The sequence below is a fragment of the Mus caroli genome, chromosome 8 (genome assembly GCF_900094665.2).
Source record: "Mus caroli chromosome 8, CAROLI_EIJ_v1.1, whole genome shotgun sequence".
Taxonomy (NCBI): Eukaryota; Metazoa; Chordata; class Mammalia; order Rodentia; family Muridae; genus Mus; species Mus caroli.
The window spans coordinates 65,091,926-65,115,216 of record NC_034577.1 but is presented as its reverse complement, the minus strand read 5'-3'; the positions used below and the strand labels follow the sequence as shown (position 1 = coordinate 65,115,216).

Below are 23,291 nucleotides of genomic sequence, written 5' to 3'. Positions count from 1 at the left end.
TCTCTCTCTCTCTCTCTCTCTCATTTTGCTTTCACATGGTCTCACTATGTTTCTCTGGCTGTCCTAGAACTCAATACTCAATATATAAACCAAGCTGTCTTCAAATTCTCAGAGGTCTGTCTATCAGCTGGCATTAGAGGTTTGTGCCCCCACGCCCAGCTTCTTTCCTTTTCAAAGTAAGTAGTTGAAAAGTACAGGGGCTTGTACAAGGTGATGTGGCCTCAAAACAGATTAGATAAACACTTATTGCCCACTATTGTCACATCTCCCATTCCAGGCTCTGGGCTCAATATTATTATTTCCCATTTAGATGTCATTTCTTCTCACAAAGCGTTGACTTTTCCCCCCTGTGTCTTACAGATAACAAATTGAGTTTAGTTAAAACCAAATGGGGCCTAGTAATGGCCAGAAATGGATTCAACAAGAATGCCATCATTCATAAGTACATAATTAAAACTTGTAAACTTTATAAACAGGTTTGTGGGTCTGTGAGGAAAGGGGAAAGAAGATGGGAATAGGCCCTGGTGACAGACCTGATTTCTGTGTTTTCCTGTGCTTACACTTTGACATAGCAAAGGACATGGGCAAGGAAGTGGGAGATGCCCTGTATTAAAGTTATGTCAGTGGAAGCCAAGGCATGTGGCCACCTGCTTGCACACTACAGTCCTATGCTCAGAATATCTGCCATTTTAGTACCACCTAAAATTCTATCTGCAGCTCCTAGCTTTTTGTGTTTGGATTTCTTATTCAAGCCTTCAGCCTTATTGCGATGTTACCATTCTTGTCCCTGTTTCACAGGATAGATTCAAAGCTCAGAGCATTGAAGCAAACAGCTATCCCCCTTTGCTACATTTCCACAGTTCCTCAGAATCTTGTGTCTTCAGAGCTTCCTGAATTTTGTGCTTATGTTCCTAATTTCTTTCATGTGAGAACAGGCCCTCCCCCTCTCTGGCCCAAAGACTTTGAACTCAGTCCCTTTTGTGGGGTCATGGCCAGGTATGGCATCAAGGATAGCTTATTTCCTGCTGATTCACTCTGTGAACTTTCATACTGCCTTTCTCCCTGCTATATGGGAATAGTGATGGAAAATTAAGGCATTATGTGTATCAAGAATCCCTGTTAGTTACCACATACCTTGGGAGTCTGCCTTCTCTTACTAACTAGATGTTCATCTTTCTTTACCCTACTATAGGCTCCATGTTCACTAAGTATTTTAGCTACTTGCCTGGTTTAGTTTGTTTTGTTTTGTTTTGTTTTTCATTTTGTTGTATCCCATAGCCTTAAACCCTCTGTGTATCTGAGGATGACCCTCAATTTTTGATCCCCCTAAGTGCTGGAATTATGGGTACTCACCAAGACTAGGTGCATCAACAGATGCTAAGGACCCACACTTGTCAGATAAGTCCTAGTCCTGAGCTGTTTAATTCACTCAATGGAAGGAAACATGGAGGCTGACTTCAAAAGCTGTGGAGGAAGCTTGTAATTAATCAGCCCAGTTACAGTGCACTTCTGATTCACCTGTGATTTCATGTCATCTGGAGATTTTTTTTTAATCTTTTATTTGTAGTTCAGAGTAGTAGAATTCAGTGAGCCCTGTTTGTTGCATTGCTAGATCAGTAGATTATGTAGTTAACCCTAAATAAAGTAGTAGATATCTGTAAAGGACATCAAATACCCTGGGCTGAGGCAATGCAGCATGGGCAGCATGGGCAGCATGGGCAGCATGGGGCAGTACAGGTGAACATGGCATGTGATTCATGGCCAGCTTTGATTATCAAGCTTTATGAGCCTTCCTGGGACAGCTTGGAATCTCAGACTTGTCTAGAATCCAAGGGGGGTGGAGGTGGTGGCAGGATATGGGTTGTAGAAAAACAGAAGTTCATTTTATCAGACTAGGGAGGTGGTCATTCTCCAGTCATGAGAGTTATAGGTTGGAAGCCTCTAGATATCTGCCCACTGCCTTGAACCTGGGATGTCAGCAGCGTGAGAACAGGAATGGAAGAGACACCTTCAGGTGTGCCTCGTGTCTCTAGAACTACAACTAATCAGCGTTCGTTAGGCACTGAGTTTATACAATGAGATATGCTAACTGTCTTTGCGTAGTGGTGTTTTTCAGATTATAAAAATTAAAAAAGGAAAAGAAAACCAAATGATCAGCCTTGAAACATAGAAGAAACATTATGCAGGCAGAGGAGGGCTTCCATTGGGAGGTTATGCTTTCAAAATGGGGTTTGCAAGGTGGTTTAGGAATTCACCTAAGAAGAATGTCACTGTATTATCCTCTTTTGCTTTTGAGATTTTCTATATTCTCAAGCTCCCCATCACAAAGGAACCTTCCATTCCCCCTTATCCATACATGTTTTGTGTTTTTTTTTTTCTTTTGTTAAAAATGTTCACTTGCAAATGTGTCATATGGAGAGGAATACATTGCATTTAATGAGGAACAGTATTAGGAGTGTCTTTCTCTACCCAGTATCTTGATTTTTTTATCACCACCATAAGCCATTCTGTTCCCACTTTTTTTCCCATTTCAGTATGGATGCTGTGACTTGTCATTCACAGTCCATCTGCTTTCCTGCTAAGCTGTAGGATTGTGGTAAGAATATGGGAAGGTAATGCTGGGATTCCTGGAGGTAAATTTTCCACGATAACACTTCCTTGGTCTCTCCTCCTCTAGATGGGAAACCTGTGTCTCTGTCTCCCCTGGAGTCCCAAGCCCACAGTCCCCGGTACACAGCCTCCAGCCAACGGGAGCGGGAGAGCCTGGAAGTGCGTGTTCGAGAAGTTGAGGAAGAAAACCGTGCTCTGCGCAGGCAGCTCAGCCTGGCCCAGGGTCAGAGCCCTGCTCACCACCGTGGGAACCACTCCAAGACCTACTCCATGGAGGAGGGGACAGGGGACAGTGAGAATCTACGAGCTGGCATTGTGGCAGGTAACAGCTCTGAGTGTGGGCAGCAGCCAGCTGTGGAAAAGTGTGAGGTAAGGAATACCAGAGTTGGAAGAAGTGACTATTCTTTTCCTTTATTATTATTAATCATTCCATTTATTTACATCTCAAATGATATACTACTTCCCAGTTATCCCTCTGCCACCCCTCCTCCCATATCTTCCCTCTCCCCTCCCTTTTGCCTGTATGAGAGTGCTCCCAACCCATCCACACTCTCCTACCCCACTGCTCCAGCATCTCCCTACTCTGGAGCATCCTTCCTTCTACACTCCATATGGTCTGTAGGTTGTATCATAGGCATTGTAAGCTTTTGGGTTAGCATCCACTTATTAGTGAGTACATACCATGTGTGGATTTTTTTTTGTGTGTGTCTGGATTTCCTCATTCAGGATGATATTTTCTAGTTCCATCCATTTGCCTGCAAATTTCATGAAGTCATTGTTTTTAATCTCTGGGTAGTACTCCATTATGTATATATACCATACTTTCTGTATCCATTCTTCTGTTGAAGGACATCTGGGTTGTTTCCAGCTTCTGGCTATTATAAGTAAGGATGCTATGATCATAGTAGAGCATGTATCCTTGCTATATGTTGGAACACCTTTTGGGTATATGCCCAGGAGTGGTATAGCTGGGTCTTAAGGTAGAACTATTTCCAATTTTCTCAGGAACCATGGGATTGATTTGCAAAGTGGTTTCTGGGAGAATCACCATCCCTGACCTCAAGCAATAGTGATAAAAACTGCATGATATTGGTACAGAAACAGGCAAGTAGATCAATGGAATAGAATTGAAGACTCAAAAATGAACCCACACACCTATGATCACTTGATCTTTGGCAATATATCTTAAACCATTCAGCGGAAAAAAGACATCATTAACAAATGGTGCTGGTTCAATTGGCAGTCTGCATGTAGAAGAATGCAAATTGATCCAGATCTGTCTTCTTGCACAAAGTTCAAGTACAAATGGTTCAAGGACCTCCACATAAAACCAGATACACTGAATCTAATAGAAGAGAAAGTATAGAAGAGCCTCAGATTCTTGGGCACAGGGGAAAACTTCTAAACAGAACAGGAATGGCTTATGTTTTGAGAGCAACAGTAGACAAATGGAACCTCATAAAATTGAAAAGCTTCTGTACAGCAAGGGACACTGTCAATAGGACAAAACAGCAACCCATAGATTGGAAAAACATATTTATCAACCCTATGTCCCATAGAGGGCTAATATCCAAAATATACAAAGAACTCAAGAAGGCACACTCGAGATTGTAGTTAATCAGCTGATATTTGATGACTGAAAGCAATAGCAATTATGTGGGGATTTGGTCATGGTATGAACTCCTGTGCATGCATGTGTGGAGATTAGAGAAAGACTATGGGTGTCGTTCTTTATTATACTGTACCTCATTTTTTGAGACAAGGCCTGTCATTGGAACTTAAAGTCCTCCATTTGATCTAGGATAATAGGTTAGCAAGTTCTGGCATCTATGTATCTCCACCTTCTCCCAGTACTGAGATTAAAGGTATGTGTGGCCATGCCTACACATGGTGTTTGCATTTGAATTTTAGTTCTCTTACCCACTGAACCATCCATTCAGCCCAACAGTAGTCATTTCAGTTGTTGTCACAGTGTCTGGAGTTCAGAAAGAAATTTACTGAATAGTTCTGTTTTGGGTACCTGTGGGAAAATGATATTTGTTTATGACTGAATGAGAAAAAAATGGCCCAAGGCTTCCTTTCTTGTTATGTGTCTGCATGGGCTGCTTTGGGCTTCACAACAAGGCTGCTCACAATTAACTGCTCACATGGCAGCTAATGCTTGTAGGTCTCAGTTTCCCAGTATGTAAGGCACATAGGCCCAGTCAGTTCTACTGAGGACAGAGTATGTCAATTGAAAGAGTCACAAAGGTCCATCTACTCACAATGGAGAAGTAATACAACCTCATCTTCCAGTGAGTGGAATGCCAATTTAAAACAGCCACAGTAGGTATTAGAAACCTGGAAAAATCAATGGATGGTACCATCTGATGAAAGACCATATCTTCATGATGCATCTCTATTATTCTGGTCCTTGCCTTGAGCTTCCTTTCTCAGGTAGAATACCTGACTTCAATATGAGTTATCATTTCCAGTCTTATAAGGAATAGCTGATGCCATGCTAAACCTTTTACAAACCAACTTTTCTCATGCAGTATATTTTCTTCTTTTTAAAAAACAATAACCTATGGTGAGTCAAAGCCACATGGTTATTTCAAAGTGGTGTTTTATATATATAACAAAGCACTCATAGCATGGTAGCTTTTTAACCATCATTAAGTAAACAGTTCACAGGTATTATTAGTATTATCATTCTGTTATCCTAGTTCCTCAACCATCTAGAACTTTCTCATTTTCCTTAAGTTCTAGTTCCTCAACCATCTAGAAACTCCTCATTTTCCATAAGTGACCTGTTTACCTTAAAGAATTCCTCAGTTCTCCCTGCTACCCACTCCACATCACAAATATTTTAGTTCTGTCCATGAATTGTTGACTTTAGATACATTTGTATGCATTTGTCTTCCTGTGACATGATTCTTCATCATGTTATAAAGTCATAAATGTCTATGTGTAGCACATAGTAGTGTTGTTTTCCTTTTCAAGATTAATACTCTCTCACATTTCACATATTTATCCATGTATCTTTGATTGAACATTTTGTTGATTCTGTTTCTTAGTATGTGGATAATGATGCCATGATTATAGGTTACATGATGAATACATATGTTTTCTTTACAGCTTCCCATTTTTGAGGGCATACAGATGTTTCATGTAGCAACTCTATTTTACTTTTTCTTTTTTTTTTTTCTTTTTTGTTTTACATTGGATATTTTCTTTACTTACATTTCAAATGTAAATTTCCCCATTTGCCTCCCTCCCAAAAACACCCTATCACATCCTCCCTCCCCCTGCTTCTATGAGGGTGTTCCTCAACCCACCTACCCACTTCCACCTTCCCACCCTCGATTCCCCTTCACTGGGTCATCTATCGAGCTTCATAGGACCAAGGACCTCTCCTTCCATTGATTGACAAGTCCATCTTCTGCTACATATGCAGCTGGAACCATGTGTACTCCTTTGTTGATGGCTTAGTCAATGAGGATTCTGGGGGGTCTGGTTGGTTGATATTGTTGCTCTTCCTATAGAATTGCAAAACCCCTCAACTCCTCTAATCCTTTCTCTAACTCCTCTTTTAAAGATCCCATGCTTAATCCAATGGTTGACTGCTAACATCTGCCTCTGTATATGTCATGCTCTGGCAGAGGCACTCAGCAGACAGCCATATCAGGCCCCTATCATCATGTACTCCTTGGCATCCACAATAGTGTCTGAACAGAACACCATTCATTGGCTTGTGCTGTAAGATCAAGAATGGACAGATGGTTCCTCGTAAAATTGCAAAGCTTTTGTAAGGCAAAGGACACTGTCAATAAGACAAAAAGGCTATCAACAGATTGGAAAAACATCTTTACAAATCCTACATCTGATAGAGGGCTAATATCCAATATATACAAAGAACTCAAGAAGTTAAGACTCCAGAGAAACAAATAGCCCTATTTTAAAAATGGGCTACAGATGCAAACAAAGAATTTTCAACTGAGGAATATCTAATGTCTGAGAAGCCCCTAAAGAAATGCTCATTCTATTTTACTTTTTCAATGGGCTGCTCTAGGGTTTTTCCACAGCAGCTATCACACTTTAGATCCTCACCAGCATTGAGCATAAGTGCTCTAGCTTCTCCATATTCACATTGCACATAGCAAACCTCACTGCTAGGGGGAGCCTGCATCCTCTGAACTTATTGCACTGAACATTGAAAGAATGTTTCTTCTGGTTTCTTCTCCAGGGAAAAGCCAGGTTCTCTCCTAACTCTTCTGAAATTTAAAGGGTGGGTCTAAGCTGTATCTGCTCATACTCCCCAGTCTTCCTCCAGCATACCTCTCTTCTAGGAAGCCTGTCTCTTCCTTCCAGGCATCATGCCCCTGGACTTCAGGTTCCCTCCTTTCTGCCTTCAGTGCTTTTGCCTGAGTCCAAGAAAAAAGGGGGTTGATCTCTGCAGTTAATTTTTTAGATTCAGTTTTGCTGGCTACTTTGCTTTTAAAATGTTGAACTCTCCATATGCTTCTTTTTTGTCTTTCTAGATTAATTTTTTAAATATTATCAGCTTCTCATTCTATTATTTAGTATGCCTAGTCCTTCCTCAGACTCTCCATATGCACATCTCATAATCTGCAGGTGAACAAGTTTCATAGAAAATGCCATGGTTGCTTATAGTCTATAGACAGCTTAGTCTATGCTTTATACCATCTGAAGATACTATTCAATGCCACTGTAAGCTGTTTTATGGAAATATTTTTGACATTGTGATATTCTGAAAATAATAACAAGAAAAATGGATTTGTTTAGTCCAGGTGCACTTTTTTATTTAGGCTATACCCTATCTGCTGCTCTAGGTAGATTTTGCAGGTGTGGCATATGAATGGATAGCATGTTTGCTAGGTGATTTTCCGTATTTTCCCTGCACTAGAATATAAGCTAATGGTGTCAGGATAGATAGTCGGTCTCTTTGTTCTTTTATTACTGCCTTAGCACCTACAAAAGAGTCTGGCAGGTTGAAAGCCAACAGTCATTATCTGTCACATTTCCTGGTTAACATGTATAGACTTCTTCTGGGTCAGTACACTCATATTTACCTTGGAGTACAGAACAAGCAGCGTGAATCAGTGTTGGGCAGAGAGTCCCAGACATTCATAGGCTGAATGTATTGCTCATCTAAGTATTGCTCAGACAACTTTGATCTCATGTGAAGTTCAGCCTTATTTTTAATGTTTTCCATGCAGTATGGCTGCTTTCAGAGCATGAGAACATCAGTTTTAAAGCAGCCAGTAATATGGGCTGGGCACGAAGGAAATGAGAAAGCTGGAGCTGTTTACATTCCTTCCCTCCTTGTGTATTACTAGGCCTCGCAAGTATGAGTGTTGGAGGTCATGTGGAGATACTCCTGCAAGATGAATCATTTCTGGTCTCCTACCAGGCTTGGGGGGGGGGGGTGTCTAACTCTATTTCACTTCATCAATCCTCTAAAGAATTGGCCACCTGAAGTGGGAGGCATGTCTTCCTATATTTTAAATTCAAAACAATTTTGTGTGTGATATCAGGGTTTAATATTTAGACCAAGTAATCCACCTATGATGAAAGTCTCCCAGAGGAGAAAGGTGGCCAAAAGTTCATGTGATGGTTTTTTGTTTGTTTGTTTTGTTTTTTTCTAGTGTCATCAGTAGCAATTGTTTTTCATTTTGTTACCCATATAGGTATTTTATGAGTCAGGTTCTATCTTAAGGCATGGCTTTTGTTCCACCCCTTTCTAAGGCATTGGCTGGCTGAACCCTGGTACCTTGGTTCACTGACTTACTTACCTCCCTAGTATGTTACTTAAAAAAAAAAAAAAATTAAAATTAAATTTGGAAAACAGCAAATTAGGGAAAATCTGTGTATAAGAATTTAAACCCTCAAGCCAGGCTGTGGTGGCACACGCCTTTAATCCCAGTGCTTGGGAGGCTGAGGCAGGCGGATTTCTGAGTTTGAGGTCAGCCTGGCCCACAGAGTGAGTTCCAGGACAACCAGGGCTATACAGAGAAACCCTGTCTCGGAAAAAGCCAAAAAAAAAGAAAGAAAGAAAGAAAGAAAGAAAGAAAGAAAGAAAGAAAGAAAGAAAGAAAGAAAGAAAGAACGAAAGAAAGAAAGAAAGAGGAAAAAAAAAAAGAATTTGAATCCTCATTTTGTAGAGGCAGTTGCTAAGATATGAGGTTCCATGTGATGTGCCCAATCATTCATTTTTACCCGTCTTCACTTATGAGAAATTGAAGAATTGAGGTAATGGAGAAAAGTGTCCCCATTTTTCTCTTTTCATAGACAAAGCCCAGAGCAGCTTCTCCTTTATGTTTTTGGAGATGGTGTAGGACCCCAAGAAGGAGCCCCCCCACTCAAGTCTCAGGACACGGGGTTACCCAAAGAAACACGAGAGACTTCCTTGATGCAAAAGCACGAGGTAGCTTTAATGGCGGGGCTCCGGGTCAATAGTATCTCTCGCAGGAGACAGAGGAATCGACCATTAGGCTTGGAAGCTAGGGGTTTTTATAGAAAAGGGGCTGGGGCTGGGGGAGGAATTGGTACGGTTGCACATGATTGGTTCATTTAAACATCAGCTACATGATTATGAGTCAGCAGAGTAGTACGTGCAGGCCGGGGCGTATAAGGATTCTAAAACTGGGGGCTTATCTGAGTTGACAATGCATCTGGTTAATGTTTCAGCTTTTAACTATGCTCTCTATAGAAAGGGGGCGAGTAGGAGGTGCCGGGCTATTTGACATACATTACATGAATCGCAGGTCTCAAGTTTTATTTCCTTTCAATGGACATGCTGTGCCACAAATGCCTGATAGACCTGAGGGGTCACAGGTGATATATGTTGCAGGAAACATATAGGTTTCGTCTGGCCATAACAGTCCTTCTTTTCCTTTCTGACATCTCCCTGCATACCTCAGTACAGTAGCTACCCTGGAATGCAGACACAGTGTTTACTGCCATCAGAGCCCCAATGGCCAACCTGATCTAATTTTCTTTTCCTTTCATATGTACAGAATCCATCATAGTCCTGGCATATCAGGAAAGGCCAAACCTTTCCAGGTCTGAATCCATCTTAGAGGTTCTAGAATAAAGTTCACCCTTTCATACTTGCGTTGTCAGGAATTCATTCTCATTCACAGCTCTGACATTCCTACCTGTACGTACAGGTTGTAGAGATTGAATATATGTTAGGCAGTGTATTCTGGATGAGAGATGGAGGTAGAAGCCTTTAAGTTTTCCTTGTTTCTCTAGTGTCTGGCCATTGGAGATTAGCTAATATGCATATGAACCAAATAATATGTCATATGCTCCAGTTTTGGTCACTAATGCAGTGGAAGGACCACCTATGAGGTTAGGTGCTGGTAGGTCATAGGTAAAGGGGGACAAGGGCTGAAAGAGAACCAAAGCAAGAAGCAGAATAAGATTACGTACAGAGCAGGTGACAGCCTCAGTGAGTGGGAACTGTAGTGCCAGCACATGAAGGAAAGGAAGAAAGAGGTACCACCCAGAGTCAGTGGGAAATATTCGTCCTGACAGAGGCTGACAGAAGCTAACATCTCAGATCCCACTGGTGCCTCCTGTTGCCTACTCTAACCAGAAGTGGAGTGAAAGGAACCTGGTTTATTTGATCTAGAAGTTTTGGTCCTGAAAGGCACAGAACAAGTTAAGGCTGGGCAGTGAACATGTTCAGAAGGGCTTTTGCCCTTTTTATGAACACCATCTGCCCTCCAGTCATACTTGGTGCTAAAGAAAAGTGTTAATACAGCAGTCACTACCAGGATACAGAGGAAGGTTTATAGAAAAGGGCCTGTGGCCACAGGACCTGATATTCAGGCCAATGGTTTTTTTCTTTTTTTCAATTTTTATTAGATATTTTCTTCATTTACATTTCAAATGCTATCCCGAAAGTCCCCTATACAGAAAAGCAAGAAGGAAGACCAATGTGTGGATACTTCATTCCTCCTCAGAATAGGGAACAAAATACCCGTGAAAGGAGTCACAGAGACAAAGTTTGGAGCTAAGACGAAAGGATGGACCATTCAGAGACTACCCCACCCAGGGATCCATCCCATAATCAAGCCAATCTTTAGTACTGTTTCCTCTCCATCATTGAAGGGGTCTTTAATCCACCACAAAGAGAAACTTGCAAACCCTAATATCCTAGTATCAAAACTTAGTTAACATGCCAATAAGTCTGTTTCCTGTCCCCTCCTCTATTCTCCTGCAGCCACTAAACCACTGCCATTGTTGCCTTTAGAGTGTTACCATCTCTGGATGGTCCATCCTTTCGTCTTAGCTCCAAACTTTGTCACTGTGACTCCTTTCACGGGTATTTTGTTCCTTATTTTACAATCATGTAAAAACTCTTTCAAGAATATATGTTATGATGCTTATTTCCTCTTTTCTTAGGTAGCTACTCTGCTGCTCGGGCTTCAGATGATGAATTTATTCATAGTGGAAGGAATATTGGTTGAAAGTGAAGAGATTGGAAAAATTATGTAAAATATTTAAGAGTGTGTATGCTTGAGCTTATATTTAATGGTCTAATATTTTAAAATTCCCTGAACCTTGGAACTGAGAGTAAGTTTGATATCTCAGAGGCCACATGTTTAAATATTTGGAATTCAGAAAGCCAGATTCTATGTGTTTTCTGCCTCCTCTTCATCTTCAGAGATCTGTGTCCTCACATACATGTGTTTTCTCATTCATTCTCTTCATGATTGACATGGTGGCTCTTACATTTTCCCTGCCATCTTTCATTCTGAAAATGGGGAGAGATATTATCTAGAGATAAGTGATGATGATGCCTTCATTTTACAGATTCAGAAATTAAGAAATGCGTAAGTTACTCAACTGGGGTAGCTGCAAGATCTGGAAGGGTCTGAATACATCTACCCTACACCTTCCTTCAAAGATACAATTTTCTGGCAGGAATGCCTTTTCTTTTCTTTTTCAGTGAAGATCAGTGTGGTGTGTGCGTGTGTGTGTGTGTGTGTGTGTGTGTGTGTGTGTTTGTGCGCGCACATATTAGGGTTTCTATAGCTGTGATAAAACCCCATGACTAAAAGAAAGCTGGGGAAGAAGGGTTTATTTTGTGTATAGTCCAGCCATGGCTAAAACTCAAGTAAAGCAGAGACCTGGAGGCAGAAGTGAAGCAGAAGCTAAATGACAAGCTCTACTTACCAGCTTTTCACCCATGGCTTGCTCAGTTTGTTTTACTATGCTGTATGCCAGACCATACACCTAAGGATGGGTCCACACCCAATGATTCCACCCAAATCTGTCATTAATCAAGAAAATAACTCACAGAATTGCCCACAGATCAGTCTTAGGGAGGCATTTTCTTAATTGAGGTGTCCTCTTTCCAAGTGATTCTAGGATTCTCCTATATATGTATGGCCTCTCCTGCTTGGCAATTGCATAGATTCTAAAGATAGGAATTCTGGTCTTCCCATTGCCAGTAAGTGCTTTATCTGCTGAGTTATCTCCCAAGCCTCTTAACACAAGTACAATTTATCTTAGAGTTAGAGTGATTCAGATGGGGTGAAGGGTATCTTGTGTAAACAGCATCCCTAGCTCTACCTACAAGTCAGTAACATTCCTAACACTAAGTAGTATCTTAAAGAGCTTGTGAAAATCCTGGGCATCAGAGACTGGTTAAGAGACACTGCTCAGGTACATAGTGTATGTTTTCAGGAACTTGGAGTGATTTCTAGTATGTTGTCAACATCTCTGTTCCACAGTTTAAATCCCCAACTCCCTATATTAGTTACTTTCTTGGCACTTGGACAAAATACCCGATACAAACAATTGAAGAGAAGAAAGATCTTTGAGTATTTTGCTTGTTTGTTTGCTTGCTTGCTTGCTTGCTTGCTTCGTTTTTGCCTCCGGACTTTAGAGGATATAGTCATTTATGCGAGGAACACATATCTGTGAGAATAGCTCATTGCTAAGGCGGTGGGAATATGAGTGATCTTCTTACAGGCATCCAGAAAGGAGAGAACCTAGGCCAGAAACAGAGCTGGCCCATAACAGTCAACTATCTACCAGTCTACTTCCTCCATTTGAACTCCACTTTGTAAAGTTCACACAGCTTTCTGGAACAGTGCTACCAGCTGGAGATCAACTAACCAAAAGGGGAGTGGGAAGTTCACATTCAAATCATATTCCTCCCTAAGTGTGAGTTTCCTATCCTTGTGATACAAAAATTAAAACTGCAACTGACTCCCACAGCTGTGAAATTTAAGTTTGTGATAATGTATGATGCCAGCTCTTATTGTGCTTGCCATTAGTGTCTTGTCTTTCCTTCCATCTTTCGTGGCACTTTGGTACAAGAGCATAGCATGAGGCTTGTATCAGGTACCAGGGATCTGGGAATTGTATTTTTGGTAGGGATGATATTGAGGAAGTGGCTGGGAACAGAACAAAAGTGTGGTTTAGATGAACATCAATGGAGGCAGGTATGGTAATGGTAGGGTGTCAGGGGAAGTAGGCTCTTCACAGCAGAGAAATTAGGTATTGTGGTAGGCAACTATAAAAATTCTATAGATGTATGGCAACCACATAACAATTGATTTGCATGAGACAGCAATGATCTGAAGAAGCTGAGTCCTGTTTCTGTTACTGTGGTGGTGGGAATGGACAGGATGATTTAATGTAATTGGAATCAGAGATGTTATGGGAATGGATTGAGGCTGATAAATACTTTATGGTTCATGTCAGACATAGTCACACCAAATATCGCTGTAAAGAATTCCTATTGCCCAGAAGTCATTGACACAGCATCTAACAGACTGAGCAAGGTCGAAGAAGAACTTCAAGAAGGGCTGCCCAGGATAGGGGTATGCCAGAAGTCGTGATGTGACAGTGTGGGCTATCAGAAGAAGACCCATTATGATGGTTAATTTTAATTTTTAAATTCACACAATCTCAACTCAACTGAGAAGAGCTTCAGTTTAGGTCTGTGAGGAATTGTTTTGATTGCTGTACTTAATGTAAGAAAGTCTACCCAGTGTTGGCAACACCATTTTCCTCACTTGAGATTCAGGACTGTACGGGTATCGAGAGGGTCAGAGCAATAGCATAGAGCATCTATTATTTCATTGCTCTGTGTGCTTGACTTTGGATATAATGTGACTAGTTCTATCAAAATTCTGCAGTCTTGATTTTCCTACAGTGATAGATTTGAATCTGAAATTGAGAGGCAAATGAACCAGTCGTTCCTTAAATTTAATTTGCTAGGTTATATTATGATAGCAACAGAGAAAGAGGTTAATACTTTATCTGTCAAAACAACAACCTCATCAATTTAAGTATTATGTAGAAGAGAGAGCATTCTGCAATGCTTATAGGACAGATTGGTGGAAATGTGTTTTCATTCAAAAAAATCTGTGCTGAATGAAGGAGGGACAGAGTGTACAGGTAGGGACTCTGCATTCTTTAGCATATGATTTCTTATTAAAGTTTTCCTATATTAGAAAATTCATTCCCAGTCTTATTCAACATGTGCTGAAAATAGAAAACAATGCCTGTACACTGTAGTAAATCAAGAGAGAGTTGATGATGTAGTGGAGACATGGCTAGCCTTGGTATGTGTGGAGGGGCTAGATGCAAGCAAGATGAGGGAGGGAGGGAGGGAGGGAGGGAAGGAGGGAGGGAGGGAAAGACAGAGGGAAGGAGGGAGGGAGGGAGGGAGAGAGAGAGAGAGAGAGAGAGAGAGAGAGAGATTTCTTTTCCTTCCCTGTTTTCCTCTTGTTTCTTTCTCCCCTCCTCTCATCACCCCACCCCATTTAAAAATAATTTTAAAAAAAAAAAAAGCTTGGTTAACCTCAGCCAACCTATATGTGCAAGCCTGACTGACAACTTCAAAACTATAGTGAGACTTTTTTTCTTTATCATTTATAATTCAATGACAGAACATTGCTATACCTGCAAATTTCAAGAATTGGTCAGGAGGACTTGCATAAAGGCTCTAGAAAGCTACTTATTTGAGGTAATGTTTTGCTGGGTATATTCTTGTAGGGAATACCCAGTAGAGTTGGGTATAAATCTGTGAAGTTGAATCCTTTCTTGTGGTAGCGACCCTAGGGTATGGAGCAATTCCACTAACCAGATATGTACTCCCTAAGAAAAGCTGCAGGCATGAAGTAGAGGTAGTTTGCCAAAGAGAATAGTACTAGATTGGTGGTGAGACCTCAGTAATGTCTTCACGACTCCCACCCTTTGCTTTACAAGAACTGCAGGCTTTGTTGTTTGCCCTGATTGGTTTTATTCCTGCTGTAGTCTAGTTTGTCCTTGGCTTTCTTTCATTCCTCCCTTTTCAAATGAGAATATTTACTGTGCTGTTTTATGTGAGAAGAGTCTGAGTCATTTTCTGATTTTATAGGTCTCCACAGCTAAGAAATTGACTTGAATCTCAGAAAAGACTTTATTCTCAACAATAATGAAAATGTTATGACATATCAATTGTAAACATGAAATAAATGTATTTTGCATTCTGACATGGCCATGAGGCTTTGAGGACCAGAGGTGGAATTTTTTATTTAAAAATGAAGTAAGTTTGGATGCCTGGTTGGTACTTGAATTTATGGTGGTTAATCTCCATCATCTACTTGACTCAGTTTAGAATCACTGGACAATACACCTCTGGTATGTCTTTGAGGTCGTTTTTAGAGAGAAATAATTGAGAATCGAAGACCTACCTTTAATGTGAGTAGAATCATTCCATGGACTACAGGCTCAAGCTGAGTAAAAGTTGATAGAAGATATCAACACAGCTGCTTTTTGATTCTCTAAGATATAAGCAACAAGCTTCATGCTTGCTCTACTAATGAGGGATCTTAAACCATAATCCAAAATACACCTTTCTTCGTGGATATTACTTTAGTCAAGTGTTTTAGCACAACAACCAAACATAACTGATACTCATGCCTTATGTTGTAGTTATTGGCTGACCCTCAAGCTTTCCCATAGCCACTTGGGGTTAAAGACAGGGTCATGGCTCATGTTTGTGGACACTACTGCCAACAGCTTAAGTGGAATGACTGGTAGTGCCCCTCTCAGTTCTGCCCTTTAATTCCTAGAATAGTATTACAGATTGGGCCTTAAGCTGCTCATTGGCCCGTTTGCATTCTTTCCCTAAGACCTTACCCTAAGCCATTTCAGAAGAACAGTTCACTCTCTGAACTATACCTTCTCAGAAAACTCGGATGATTGGCCCATTGGGGCAAATTTCTTCCCTTTTGCCAGTTTCCATTGTCTCCAGGCTTGGGGGCAGGGAACTCACTGTTTACCTATTTGAACTAATCACCATTTATCCCATCTCTAAAATGTAATTGAAAATAGTGTTAATGGCCTCCATCCAAATGATGATACCTCCAAAAACCAATTCAAAAGACTTTAGTAAAACTATCTCAAGTTATTTTCAATGGCTGTAGGCAGGGTCCTTGTTTTCTATAACCCCAACCGGAAATTTAGATTTTATTTCTTTGCTGCGGGCCTACAAATACAGAATAGCCTGCTTCTGTCTATATGACTGTTCACTCTCTGTGCCTTTCCTTTCAGACCATCCATGTGGCCATCGTCTGTGCCGGATACAATGCCAGCAGGGACGTTGTCACCCTGGTGAAATCTGTCCTCTTTCATAGGTAAGATGGGTCTTTGCTTGTATTGTGTTGGCAGTTGTATCCCTGATAACCTGCATGCTACCTTGGGGAAGGTTATGTAAGAGTGTGCTTTTTTTTAATCATTATTCAGACTGCCATGAAAATGTAATCTTTGTCTAAAATATGAGAAAGTATATTAGATTAACAAGACTTAATAGCAGAGGTTCAGCATTGCCAGCTTTCAGAACTACAAAAGCCTTCAAGGACATCCCAAGTTAGACACTTCTATTTCTACTACCCCATACTCTCTCTAGATTTTTTTTTTTTTTTACATTTTTGTTGGCATTATTTTGTACTTGGCTCTTTGAAGTAGGTCTGTTGATATAGTTTTAAAAACAGAAGATTAAGTTAAAGTAGGCACACTGTGATGGACCCTAATCCAGTGTTACTAGTGTTAAAAATGTAAGATTAGGACAGATATATTCAGAAACAAGACTGTGAAGGTAGTTAGCCAAGGAACTTGATTTCAGATACCTCAAACTTCCATATTGTAGAACTGTGGCAAAATGAATTTGTGGTTCCAGTTATCCCTAGTGTGTGTTAGTGTGGTATGGCACCAAGAAAAACATAAACTAATGCCTAGATTGACTTGTCCCATTTCTGGGTACTTCTGACTGTCAGAAATCCTTCTTTATGGTAGGCTAAAATGAATGTCCCTAGCAGTTATTGGTAGACCTTGTCAGTCTCCATGAGACCAATCAGGTTAGTTCTCGTCCCCTGGGAAATAGAGATACATATATCATTTACCTCTTCTTTATGCTTCTGCATTTTCACGGACCTTTCTGCCTTCCTTTGGATAATCATGTTTATTACCTAGACATACTTAAGTTCACATCTAGAATTGAGTCTGTACATCTAGCCAATCCCTGGCTCTCCTCTGACTGCTTATCAGGGATTTTGATAAAGTTCACGTACAGTTGTAACCCATAATATACACAGACATATATGAGTCAGAATCCTGAACATTCTTAGCAGAGGGAACACTGCTGAGAAGTTCTCCATTCATCTGAATAGAGAGCAGAATATAATCACTCAGATGAGTTCTCTACTCAGACCTACCAACACTGCAGAAATGTGGATGTATCTTTCTCCCACCTTCTCTCTCAGTCTCCCAGCCATCCTTTCTTTATTCAGCACCATGCAGCACTCCTTCTTAGGGATATGTCAGGTCTTCTCTTTCCTTTCTATTCAGTTCAGGCCCACAGGTCACTAACCTGGACATACCTGTTTTGGTCCCCAGATTTCTGTTCTTTATATCTATCCTCTCTGACTCCAGAATGGTGTTTCAGACAGGAATTTCTGATCTTGAAAGTTGTATGTATCCAGGATGTTCATAGGTAAGTTAGAATTTCATTATCCCAGCTGTCACACCATTAGGAGTCAATGCTGTTCTTTTTAGTGTATTCTTATCTCTAGTCTCTTCAGTGACTTCATGACTTGGCACTATGGCCTGTTTGTCCTTCCTACTCTCCATCCTTTGTCCTCCTGCTCTGTCTACCCATTCCAGTGCCAAGCCATGAATTGCCTTCTTACATTATAAAATTTCACACATGTACTGCCTCTAACAGGAAGCCTGGTTTTAACCCTCAGTATGTGTTTAATCTTCTATTCTGTAGTCCACAAAACCCTGCTTACCTTCTTGTCATACATATTATGCTGATCACCATGTATCTATCAACAGTTGCTTCTGTAGCAGAAATATGGACCTTTTCAAGACAGAGACTATGTATTATGTCTCTGTATCCCTCATATTTAGAAAAATTCTAACCAGTGAATGTTCATTTGTTTATCAAGTGCTCCAGGGGAGGCCTTTAGTAAGAAATCTGGCGATTTCTTTTTTTTTTTTTTTGTAATTTTTAAGAAATTACATAAGATACAAACCTAGACTGAATTTATGTTCACATTCATGTCCCTGTAGCAGCAAGAGGGCTTCAAGTTATTTTAAACCTTTGCTTTATCTGTTAACTTTCTATGAATCAGATCAATCCCAAAGTAACTTCCTATATCATAATGTTTATTCATTACTGACCTCCCTGGCATATCCTCCCTTTATGTAGCTTCAGTCAGTTGGTCTATTGGCCACAGATCACATTTCATACCTTCTAGCATCAAGGATGGGATGGAGAACATGAATAGCAGCCCAAAATATAACAATATTAATTAGGAACAAAGACTGGCAAATCTTCCTCCTTCTTCTGACCCATTGAAACTAGGATTTCAGCTGAAGAGTTTCAGTTTCAGTTGAGACATTATAGCAGTGTCAGGTGGAAATTGGCTGAGTCTTCTTATGTAAAGCCAAATGTCTTTTATTTCATGACTATATTCACTATGTAGTTTCTAACTTTTGTGACCCTACACTCTCATTGCCATTTGCATACAGACACTATGAAGACTGTACATGAGCCAAATTGGAAATTCTTAGCCATGTCATTATTCCTTGTGTTCAGGACTAGAGAGTCCCCAACAGTTAAGAGTCCCAAAGCCTCTTGTTTCAGGAAAGGGAGGTTGTATGATTAAAAACAATTTTTTTTTTTTTTTTTTTTTTTTCTGTTTCTCAATTGTGATAAATTTTTAGGTCTTAAAGATCCACATTTTGTAGGGTTTGTTGTTGTTGTTGGTTGGTTGGTTGTTTTTGAAAAAGCTTCCTTCCTGTTGCTTTCACTACACAGCTTATAAATTGATGGTTGTTGGGGATAAACCATTTATATAGTACGAAGACATTCAGTTTAAAAATAGCAGTATTATTAGCAGCTTTGGGAAAGCATATCATCCTTCCATGGAGGCATGCCCGTCTGGGAGAGAGCTCATTACTAGTGTGAGTTATGAACATGGAGTCTGCACCATGGCAATGAGTGCTTGGCTCTCCTGATCAAGATAACCATTGGAGTACCCTCCTCACATTGACATTATATAAATGAGGACGTCTGTGGATTAATTTGCTACTGATAGTGAGTTTGGATATTAAAACAAAAGGATATTTCAAAGACTTTTAGGTGAGAAAGTCCAGCTAAAAATAGCTTTCTTCCCTCCCAAGTACATTATGGGGGTTGCTGAAAACATGATTATCAAATTCATTGACAAACGAAGTACCTTTCTAATGTTATTAATAATAGGATAATCATGGTTTAGGATGTTTCTTTTGGCTTTCACTGTTAATTACAGTAATTAGATTTACTTTCCAGACAAGAATTTCAATAAATTTTTCATTTAAGGCTTGCTTTGTTATGTCAAATCAATTTTACTTCTGCAATATGCTTGGTGACAGTGGACATGCTATATTTTAAAAGATAGTAAGAGACTGACATGCACAGTTAAATAACAATGTGGCACTGAATATTCTCCAACCTTCTGGAAAGAAATTTCAGAATATATGCTGAAGACTCTCGTCCCACATGACTACTGATTGATTTGTCTCTTAAAAGGATAACATAAACCCTTTTTTCTTTTACTTTTGAGAATATAACATAATTCCTTCCATATAGCTTATATTACAATCTCCTTCAAACCTTTCCATAGAATCCTCTTTGCTCTCTTGAAACTGGTAACTTTTGAATGAATTGTTGATACATACACACACACACACACACACACAAACACACACACACACACACTCTCATTCTAAATATAACATCAGGTATAACCAAACCCTTTTGAAATCTTGTGTATAGTCATTGTAAAAGTCGCAGCTTGGGTTGGAAAGGGAGCATAGAATGTGAATGTATCAAGTGAGCCAACATATTTTTTGGCTTTGCTTTTGCTTTAGCCCTATGGTGCTGTGCTTCCAGGCAATCAGTATACATCTTTGAACATTGTCTCTGCTCTTTCCCTACTACCGAGCCATAGTTCCTTGCTTAGAAAATGCAGAAAGATTCCTCTGTTTCCTTGTTCAACAAATGTTCCCTCACTGTGTTCCAAATTCTGTTCTAAATGTTGTCAGGATACTAAAATTTCCAGTTTTCCTGTGCCTGCTGAGGAAGGGTACTGTTGCTAAGCCCTATTTCATAGATAGTAAAACTGAGAACCAAGATAGCTAAGCCATTGCTCAAGATTTCATGTCCAAGAGAAGAACAGGGCCTAGTTTAAGTCCACTCTGCTTGCTTTACTCTCCACAACTAACAAGGAGTTTCTTGGCTTTAATATATTTACCATCATCATTTTTGGTGAAGGTGTAGACATTGTATCATTGTTATTATCATTGCAATGCCCATCATCATTTTCTCCCCTGTCAATTTGTTCTTGTAAGATCCTGAATCTTACATGCATAAAAGGTAAAAGCTTAGGCTTGGTTTTGAGTTTTTTGGGGGTTTTGTTTGTTTGTTTGTTTGTTTGTTTTGTTTTGTTTTGTTTCTGGAGACAGGGTCTCTCTGTCCTGGAGCTCACTTTGTAGACCAGGCTGGCCTCCAACTCAGAAATCTGCCTGCCTCTGCCTCCCAAGTGCTAGGATTAAAGGCGTGCACCACCACCGCCCAGCAAAAGCTTAGGCTTTTAAATCTGTATTGCTAGTAAAACTTAGAACAGTATGTACAAAGGACCACATAGATATCTGTAGAGGTACTAGGGAAATAATCTTTTTCTTCACATTTTGAGCTTCATGTGGACTATTGAAGTTGAATTTCTCTTACCCAGTACAGTAAATTTTACCATCCCTATAACTCTAGAAAAACCCAAGCCCAGAGAACTTAAGTAACTACCGAGTAGATACTAATCCATTAGTTCCAGATTTGTTTCTACCAACCTTTACAATTCATGAGGCTTCATCTATTCCATGTGGCCTCTTGATTCTTCTAGACAGGTGCCTTGTTCTCCATTATCTTATAAAGAAGTTAATTAAGTTCTCCCTTATTTTCCCCATAAAATAGTGGCTATTTAGCCTCCTTTACTTCACAGATGCTCTGAATCCAGATCCCTGCTCCTGGGAATCTCCTGAAATAGTCATAAGTGTCGATGATCCACTGAGGGCTGCTGCTGCTGCTGCTGCTGCTATCACTGACTCTTTTCTTTGCCTAAAATTGCTGTTGCATTGTGAACTTAATAAATAAAGATTATCACAGCTTTTATAGCCTTGTGTATTGTAATGAACGCAGACCTTGGATTGCCTTTTGGGAGCCTTGGCACTTTTCTGGCAAGATAAGGAGAGGCAGGAGAAAAGCAGTGATTTAATCTTTACTTTCTGCACTGCTCTATTCATTGCATTCTGACCTTGAAGGTGGGAGCAATTAAGGAAACAGAGACAGTGGAAGTATTGCTCATTAAACGTGTAGTCTTCAAGATCTGCTGGAGATGGAACATTCCTTTGCCTCCAGGGGGATATTGATACTAAGACAAATAAGGCTACTGATATGGACCATGCCACCTCTCTAGCAAGAGGCCTTTTCCCATTGGTCTGAGGCTGTCCTTTTCCAAACATATTTATAACTAGTGACTGGTGTAAAAAATATCTAGCTTAAATATGATAGTGTTATAAAACCAAATAGCCTTTAATTAATTGTATATTGAGAATATTCCTTGTGAGTAAGTTTTTATTAGCTTCATTTGTAAAATTCTTTTTGTAATAAATGTGTTCTTAACATCTGCCTAAATGGTGTTCCTTTGCTTTTGTACAAAAGAGAAGACAGAGGCTCCCAGGCTCTGGCAGACTGCGGTACTTGCAAGGCTTTATCAGTAAAATCCATTCTTACCTTCCTAAATTAGAAGCCAAAGCTAAAGGGAGACTTATAAGCCACCTGTGTAAAAGATGAGATCATTCCTTTACTAGTTACTCTTGAGTTGTAGAAGTCTTCATTAACTGTGGGCATCATCAGGGTGTTTCCGATGACCTACAGAACTGATCATACCTCCTGATCTCAGCCCAGTCTGTATATGTGCAGGTTCTCCCACCTAGGGAGAAATATACCATGCAAGCCTAGGCCACCCAGTGTAGTGAAGGATCAAGAACAGCAGAGCAAAACAGGTTCACATCACTTTCACATCCACAGTCTGGATTATCATTCCAGTCTCAGATAACAAAATATGTGGATGAGAATATTCTTATAGTAAATTGGTGCTTTGAGAGGGAAGCATTCAGTATTCCCAATAAATTTCCCATTGTTTAGCCATCAGCTCTCTTGAATATTAGGAATTTTTTCTTCATTTTTTATTAGATATTTTCTTCATTTACATTTCAAATGTTATCCCAAAAGTCCCCTATACCCTCCCCCTGCCTTTCTCCTCAACCCACCCACTCCTGTTTCCTGGCCCTGGCATTCCCCTGTACTGGGGCATATGATCTTCACAAGACCAAGGGCCTCTCCTCCCATTGATTGCCAACTAGACCATCCTCTGCTATATATGCAACTACATTCCTTCTGTGGGGTACTGGTTAGTCCATATTGTTGATCCTCCCATAGGGTTGCCAACCCATTTAGCTCCTTGGTTACTTTCTCTAGCTCCTTCTTTAGTGGCCCTATGTTCCATCCAATAGATGACTGTGAGCATCTACTTCTGTATTTGCGGGGCACTGGCAGAGCCTCACAAGAGATAGCTAGATCACGGTCCTGTCAACAAAATCTTGCTGGCATATACAATAGTGTCTGTATTTGGTGGTTGTATATGCAATGTATCCCCGGGTGGAGCAGTCTCTGGATGGTCCTTCCTTCCATCTCAGTTCCAAGCTTTGTCTCTGTAACTCCTTCCATGGGTATTTTATTCCCCATTCTGAGGAGGAACGAAGTATCCACACTTTGCTCTTCCTTCTTCTTGAGTTTCTTGTGTTTTGCAAATTGTATCTTGAATATTCTAACTTTCTGGGCCAATATCCACTTATCAGTGAGTGTGTATCATGTGAGTTCTTTGGTGACTGGGTTACTCACTCAAGATGATATCCTCCAGATACATCCATTTGCCCAAGAATTTTATAAATTCACTGTTTTTAATTGCTGAGTAGTATTCCATTGTGTAAATGTTCCATATTTTCTGGATCCATCCCTCTGTTGATGGACATCTGGGTTCTTTCCAGCTTCTGGCTATTATAAA

General features: G+C 40.1%; 1 protein-coding gene across 4 annotated transcripts in view; it reads left to right on the top strand.

Annotated features, from left to right (window-relative positions):
- The window catches only part of Large1 (LARGE xylosyl- and glucuronyltransferase 1), a 441,552-nt gene that overhangs the window by 175,386 nt on the left and 242,875 nt on the right, over positions 1-23,291 (top strand). For all 4 annotated transcript variants that reach the window (XM_021170066.2, XM_029480702.1, XM_029480703.1 and 1 more), the window contains 2 exons: positions 2,678-2,979; positions 16,180-16,262. In XM_021170066.2, coding sequence (XP_021025725.1) covers positions 2,678-2,979; positions 16,180-16,262 — 385 coding nt within the window. The remainder of the gene's footprint in view (positions 1-2,677; positions 2,980-16,179; positions 16,263-23,291) is intronic.